We start from the raw sequence: 7,870 nt of genomic DNA, 5'->3' as shown, positions 1-7,870 counted from the left end.
CGGGGGGGAGGGGGGAGGAGAAGAGGGAGAAACAGGGGCAAGCATAGGATGGTCTTACCTGACAGCATTTTTTGCTGCTGCTACTGCAGCCGACTCCCTTCATGCTGCCTTTTTGGGATTGGTGCTGGTTCCTTACACCCTGCCTGGCTGCAGCTAGTGGGGTGCTGGCTCCCTGGGTTCTGCCATTCTGACACCCTCCTCTAAATTGGTGCCTTGGGTTAGTGCCCCCTCACCCCACCCTAGTTGTGCTACTGATCTAAAGCAACTTCCTCATTGATTCAGTCTCCTAAAATACTTAAGAACTCTTTGATGCAACAACTCAGAATGTTTTCTCCTCAAAAAAATGCAGCTGTGTAGAAATGAAAATAAACCTAGAACTCTAGGGCCAGATGCTCAGCATCCAAGAACGTACATTTGCATCACTGAGAGCTAACTTATCCCTAACTGGGTAGCTAGGGAAATCCTCAGCAGGCTTAAAGATGACATTGCTTTATGCTACCAGCATTTTTCTCTGTGGGATTGCAGGATAGGGGGGGGGGGAAGGCAGTGAGGATAAGATGTTAGTGTGTTCTGGCAAAACTGTGTTTACAGAATAGTATGAATTCACCTGACTGAAGATTTAGTCCTGAAATTTATAATTAGCATAACTAACAGGGTAAGGTATTATGAACTTTTGCTCTGTATATGGAATGTATTCAAGTTGCAGCACTGGAAGTTTAGGCTAGATATTAGGAAAAAATTCTCTCACTAGGAGGGTAGTAAAGCACTAGAACAGGTTACCCAGCGAGGTGGTGGAAACGTCATCTTTCAGTGTTTTTGAGACCTGGCTAGATAAATCTTGGCTGGGATGATATAGTGGGGATAGTCCTGCTTTGAGCAACAGGTTGGATTAGATAACTTCCTGAGGTCCCTTCCAACCCTAATTTTCTGTGAATCTATAATGGCACAGAATATTTTACTGCTTTCACTTACAAATAAGGTAATTTTAAAGCTTTATAGGATAGATTAGACCTTTTAAAAGAGCAAGTCATTATCACCTCAAAGTTTCAGAAACCCGAGCATGTCAACTGACCCAAGATGTACAACATGATTCTAATCTTAGAGCTGTCCAGCATTTAAAATCAGAATTATTTTAAAAACAGAGCAAGAACAAAACCATGGATTAAAGAATCTTAGTAATAACTTTAACGGACATTTCAGCGGATATGGAATGTTGAGCTTTTTGGGGTTTTTAGGCAAATTTAATTGCTCGGGTTGCACAGCATGTGATGAATCATTTTTTAAAAACAGTGTGTATGAAAATGATTATAAAGAAGGGAGTGCTTCCCAGAGGAAGGCTTCACAGTACCCCTTACAGAATCACCAAATCAATCTAGTGATATGTTTTTGTTTGAAATCTGAGTGCTACCTCTCTCCTCTATGAATAAGAGCCTTTATACCATGTGACCAGCATGGACAACATAAGAATACAGTTTGTCTTTGTCCTATTTCTTTCATATTTCCCAAAGCTTCTTTGCTGCAGTTATTTGGAGGAAAATCATACAATTGCTAAACATGTAATACTTGATGTAACAATACCTGTTAGCTGGCACAAATGGCATTGCAAATTGTCTAATTAGCTAAGAACAGGAGGAAGAAAGGCTGAGCAAAGCTTTCTTCTAGAGAAGTTACTGATAACATAGCCTCAGGTTGCTTTCTTCCTGCCGAGTAAATCCTGATGTTAACTGCAGAAATACAAAGGGGAGGGAAATTTGAAATGCTTTCTTTACTCAGACAGTCAATATAAACACCGCAATAGCAGAACATTGTGGCACAGACTGAATTGCTTTTCTTAGAGAGTTGCAGGGTCATCATGCAGAGCAGGAACTGGCATGGCACAATATGTATTAAAAGGATAGGAGCAAGGATATCACAAAGAAAAAGAATGTGAATGTGAGAAAGAAAGGCAGGGTGCAAGGGAAGGAGGAGTAGGTAGAAGGAGAGAAAGAAAGAAAGAAAAAGACTGGAAGGAGAGAGAGAAGGATAAAAGAGAGAAAGAGACAAATCAAATATAAAGAAAGAAAATTCAAACAAATGTCTAGAGGAGAGCTTCCGGATGCATGGTGGGGTGTCACTGATCGGGTGGGATGTCAGCCAGATAGGCTGGACAGAGATTTCCATGCATCACACTTTTTGAGTGTGTTTTCATGGTCACTGCTCCCATCACCTACTAGGCTTTATTTCCAAAGTTTTTTTCTGCTTCAGCAGAGAGATCCTGACCTGATCTTGTTATCCCCACATTTCCCCTTCTTTCTCTCACCTGTCAACCGCAATTGCTGTCATGGAGTAGATGCTAGCGAAGACTGCAGTGATGGGGAAGAAGTTATGGAAACGGCAGTAAGCCTCCCCAAAGTACCACTCACTGTGCAGGGCGTAGATGAAGTTGATGAGGGTGTTGAAAGCTGCCATGGAAGCATCTGAGAAGGCCAGGTTCACCAGGAAATAGTTGGTCACTGTCCTCATGCGCTTGTGAGCCAAGATGATCCAGATGACAATCAGATTTCCAAAGACAGCGACAGCCACCACCCCACCATAAGCCAGAGACCACAGGGCAATGCGCCAAGAGGGCTGTACAAACTGGTTGGAGAAGTTGGCTGATGAGGACTGTACAGGGGGAGAAGCATTCCCAGCCTGTGGCCCCAGTGGTTGCTCCCAGCTGTCCCCTGGTCCAGCAAAGCTCATGTTCCATCTGCTGCTCTCATTTGCACTCCAGTTGGCTGCCGGTAAAGAAGTCATCTTGAGTGTTCTCTCCCCTCTTCCCAGCAATGAAAAATACCCCTCAGCCTTTTCCCCCTCCCCCAAAAATGTTAGGTAACAAAACAAGTGTAAGGGAGTGAGTGAGGGATAAGAGCAGGCTTGAGCAATATCACTTGTGGTTATGCTGTTTAGACCGTGAAGGATGCTACATTAGCTGGACCAGTATTGCTGCTGCTTCTAAGTATAAAGTCCCCTTCGCTCTCAGCTCAGACAGCTCTTGCTTTTGGTTTTGCTGAAGAAAGAGATCAGGAGTCGAGGCACCTTTTATAGGCTTATGTATTCCTAGCGTCATAAAGGGAGCAGGGATGATAAATTCTATAGGCTGGTGAGATAACAACTGTTTCTCTCTGTTCTCCCTCCTCCCCTTTCCATTTCATTCATTGTCAACTGCATGCGCTTTTAGTAGCTGTGGAGAAAATCACCAGGAGAATGAATTCTTCTTTCTTTTTCTCTCTCATTTTTGTTTTCTATTTTGGTGGGGGGGGTTTTGTTTCTTTGTTTTTTTACCTTTCTTTCCTCATGCTGTGTTTTCAATAGCTCTTTGCCCTGGCTTTACAGGACTATTAATTGTGTGAATTGCACATTCCAAGACTTGGATCTTAATGAAAATACTTTCATTCTTTTTTGGTTTCAGAACGTTGTCCAAAAAAGCTGCTGCTAAAGTTGGCTCTTAGTTTGGGTTGTGACATTTCTGGGCTTTTGGTAATGCTTTATTAATACATTTTTTCAGAACAATGTATTGGGAGTCTCATTTTCTGCTGTTATGTGGTTTTCCCTCCATTAAGATTTCATTTTACCACATATGATTATCTGTTACTTCTGTTAATTACAGATCAAAAGTGTTTACATTTTTCTTTAGATAAATACATGCTTTTCTGATTTCTAATTGTACTTGATCCATAATAGAAAATTTCATTAGGAAAATTTATTAATGCTAAAACAGAGTTAGTACTTGATGCACATGAAGTTTATTAAGCAGACATTGATTGCAAATGACAACATGATCTGGGGGAAATACTGTTTCCCAGTGAAGTCAGTGGCAAAATTCCAATTGATTACAATAGAGGCAGAATTTCATTTATTGTCTTTTGTGTACATTTTGTTAAACATGGGGAAACAGGGTTATATTTAATTTTATTTATTTTATAATGAAAATAATAAGTCCAGGTTCAAAGTATTTATGTTGATATAAATCCTGCATGCTTTGAATTCTTTGGACTGATTTAAATGTTTTTAATTCACATGAACTTCTTGTAATTTATTATAATACTTATTTTGAACGATCAATATGTTTCATTGCTGTTTATGTCCATTTCCATATTGGATAAGGTGGAATACATGGATTTGGAACCACATGTAATACTTGAAGTTTTAAAAAGCAAGAAACAACTATATTTCTTGGTTCTATAACAACAATTGCAATAAAGATCATATGCTTCACGCAGAAGTTAAATGGAAAGAATGTCAAGCATCAGTGATGATCTACTCCATGTTCCATAAGTTAGGCACTAATGTTTGTCATCAGAATATATTTTCTCTGGAATATATCATAGTGATTAAACATATCCAAAGTCTCTGTTATGTAGGGATACAGTCTGCATTTTGAAACACAAAATTTATACAGAGTTGAAGCATTAATTTGTGCCACTGTCTAACTGCAGTGTTTAAGCAGTAAAAGTAGAACATGTATTTTACTGGCTTTATGTATTCATTTTAGAGTGAATTCTGGTGACTGTAAACACCGAGGTTGGTGTAGGTTGAATGGGATCATATTCATGGCAAAGCTGTGGAGTTAATATATCTTTACCAAAGCACAGCATTCTTGTGAGTTGAATTCAGCAGCTTTCAGCACTGGTCAGTAGAGTTGCTTTTGAGTCTTTGAACTGTGGGACAACATCTGTTCTTCAGGGAACATGGGAAGACTTGTGGGACTATATCAAAGAAATGTCAGCACTTGAGTGATATAGCTTATATCCTTACTGTATCAGCCTGAGGGCAAGCAAGCCACGGGCTTCTGTCTGTAACTCAGAACAAATCAGCTAGCTCCACTGAAAGAGTTCAGTGTGTGGAAAGGAGTTGGCTTGCAGGCAGCACCTGAGTAATAGCCTGAGGTTAGCAATGACACTTTGTCAAGCATGGATAGGCTGCCTCCTAGACCAGCGGTAGTATAACTGTGTTCATGTGATTATCAGGCTAACTAGCATTGCTGACTGACAATGCCAATTAACCTGTACCCATGCTAATTAGTCTGACCACAGTACCATGAGGATCATGGGATCATAGGAAAGTAGGGCTGGAAAGGACCCTATGAGGTTATTTAGTCCAACCCCCTGCTCAAGGCTAGATCATCCCTTATTAAACCATCCTAGTCCAGCATCTGTGCAACCTACTCTTAAAAATGTTCAGGTATGGAGATGCCACAGCTTTTCTAGTTAACTTGTTCCAATGTTTGACCATCCTGATAGTCAGAAAGTTCTTCCTGATCCCCAACCTAAATTTCCTCTGTTTCAGCTTGAGGCCATTTTTCCTAGTTCTGTCCCCTATGGCCACAGAGTAAAATCCATCTGCATCTTCTCTGAAATTGCCCTTCAGGTATCTGGAGGCCATTATCAAATTCCCAGTCACTCTTCTCTTCTCCGGAAAAACTACCCTAGTTCTTTCAAGACTTTTTCATAAGTTATGCTTCCCAAGGCACTGCAAGACCAAACTAGATATGAGGTTCTTCATCAGTGCCTTACTGAGAGGCTCTATGACCTACCTGATGACATCCAGGCACATTGGGAAGAGCTTAAGAATGGTATTCACAAGGCATGTGCTGATTCAGTTGGATACTCCACTTACCATCACCAAGATTGGTTCAATGGGAATAATGAGGAAATCCTAGCACCTATCCATCAGAAGTGAACCATGCTCTGCAGCTGGCAAAATGAACCCTCCAACCAGCAAAAATGAGAGGCATACCACTGGCTTAAAACTGTAGTTCAGAGGAGGCTATGGGACATCAAGAACCAGTGGTGGCAAGCAAAGGACATGGAAATCCAGAGTTTTGATTATCAACATGACATAAGAAGCTTCTTTCAAGCAATAAAAGCCATCCACAGGCCATGTTCCAATGGCCCAGTGCCCTTGCAATCCCAGGACAGTTCCACCCTTCTCATGGATAATGTATCCATCAAACAACGCTGCAAAGAGCACTTTGATATTCTACTCAACTGTGAATCTGAGGTTTCAGCTGCCACCACTGAGTCTATCCCTCAACACCCAGTAATAGAATCTCTTAATGATCCCCCATCTTTCAAGGAAGTCTGGCATGCCATCACTCAGACCAAGAACAATAAGGCATCAGGACCAGATGGAATTCCTGCAGAGGTCTTCAAAGCTGGTGGAACAGCACAAACGCAAAAACTTCACAAACTTGAAGCATGGCTTTTAGACCATGGTGGGGTACCGTCAACACGATTATTGTTGCACAGCAGATCCAGAAGAAGTGTAGAGAGCAACACCAGGAGCTGTTTGTGGTATTCATTGACCTAACCCCAAGGCCTTTGTCTCCATCAATCATGAAGCCTTATGGAATGTGCTGGGTAGATTTGGTTGTCCCCTGAAGTTCATCAGCATCCTCAGGCTACGCTGTGGTGGGATGACCACCACAGTCCTTTGCAATGGATCAGAGATAGACCCATTTACCATCTGTACTGATGTAAAACAAGTCTGCATCATCACCCCAATCCTTTTCTCCATCTATTTTTGTGCAATTTTGATTCTCATCCTTGACTACCTTCCTCCTGGAATTGGGTTTGAGTATCAAATGAATGTTCAGCTTTTCAACCTGCAGCACCTTCACAGCAAAACCACAGTTACCAAGACTGGCATCACTGACCTTCAGTACACTGACAACTCCTTGTGCACACTGAGACTGATCTGTAGTCCACCCTTCACCTTTTTTCAGGTGCCTATTATAGCCTGGGATACTCCCTTAATACTGGCAAGACCAAGGTGCTCCATAAGCCTGCCTCAGTACAAGTGTCAGGTTTGGGGTGATTTTCTTTTAAACTAACTTGTATCCATTTCACTTTTGTACTACTTTGCCTAAGGTAAAACTAACTTGTATCCATTTTACTTTGATTATATCCATTTACTTTTGTATGACTTAACCTAAGATAAACTCCATTTAATTTCGGGTACTGCTTAGCTTAAGTGTAATGCCATTCTGTTACACTTCTCTTTCTGTTTGGATGTGGTATGCATGTGATAAGATAGTTCAACAGCCAAAGGTTGTAGTAACCTCCTGTTTCAACAGCTGAAGATTACAGACAGAGAAACCCAAAGCAAAGAAGAATCCACCTAAACAACAAGTCTGAGCAAACCATGTGTGATCCAACTACAAAGAACTGAAGACATGCAGCTAGGACATGAACACCCTGACACAGCAAGGTGCATAGACATATATGGGAGACAGCTACCATAAAAGGTAAGTGAGAATAAAGAAGCTTTGGGTACATTCTACACAACAACAATGGAGCATTGGTACACGTCCGACAGAGGCCTGGCTCCCTTTGTGCTCAGCTTAGCTTGCCAGTAAGCTGAATCAAGCAACTAAAAGACTGATAACATCTTAGCATCAGCAGAACTCTGTGTGTGTGCGCGTGTGTGGTTTGAATGTATTTGTACTTTCAATAAATATGGCGTATTGCCTTGTCCCCAATAAATATTCCACTTGTTTTCAATATACTGTACGCTCAGTGTGTACAACACAACCTTCCTTCCCTCCCCCCGCCCCCTCACAAATTACCATTGGTGGAGACCCCCTGGAAAATGTCAAGCATTTCCCATACCTTGGCAGCCACCTCTCCTAGTCAGTCAGTCTTGATGGAGAAATCAAACAGGATTTGCTGTGGCAGCGTATCCTTTGGAAACCTGGTTCACCATGTCTTTGCTGACCAAGATCTGCATATGTAAACTAAGATCCTGGTCTACAATGCAGTGGTTCATAGATTCATAGATTCATAGATGTTAGGGTCGGAAGGGACCTCAATAGATCATCGAGTCCGACCCCCTGCATAAGCAGGAAAGA

The 7,870-nt window shown here is 41.5% G+C and overlaps 1 protein-coding gene across 1 annotated transcript in view; it reads right to left on the bottom strand.

Moving 5' to 3' along the window:
* TACR3 (tachykinin receptor 3) overlaps positions 1-2,775 on the bottom strand; it is a 112,259-nt gene extending 109,484 nt beyond the window's left edge. The window contains exon 1 of the mRNA XM_014527002.1: positions 2,300-2,775. Within this exon, the coding sequence (XP_014382488.1) occupies positions 2,300-2,775 (476 nt within the window). The remainder of the gene's footprint in view (positions 1-2,299) is intronic.
* Between the last annotated feature and the right edge of the window lie 5,095 nt (positions 2,776-7,870).

This window comes from Alligator sinensis, unplaced genomic scaffold (genome assembly GCF_000455745.1).
Source record: "Alligator sinensis unplaced genomic scaffold, ASM45574v1 scaffold812_1, whole genome shotgun sequence".
Lineage (NCBI taxonomy): Eukaryota > Metazoa > Chordata > Crocodylia > Alligatoridae > Alligator > Alligator sinensis.
This window is presented reverse-complemented; position numbering and strand designations above follow the sequence as displayed.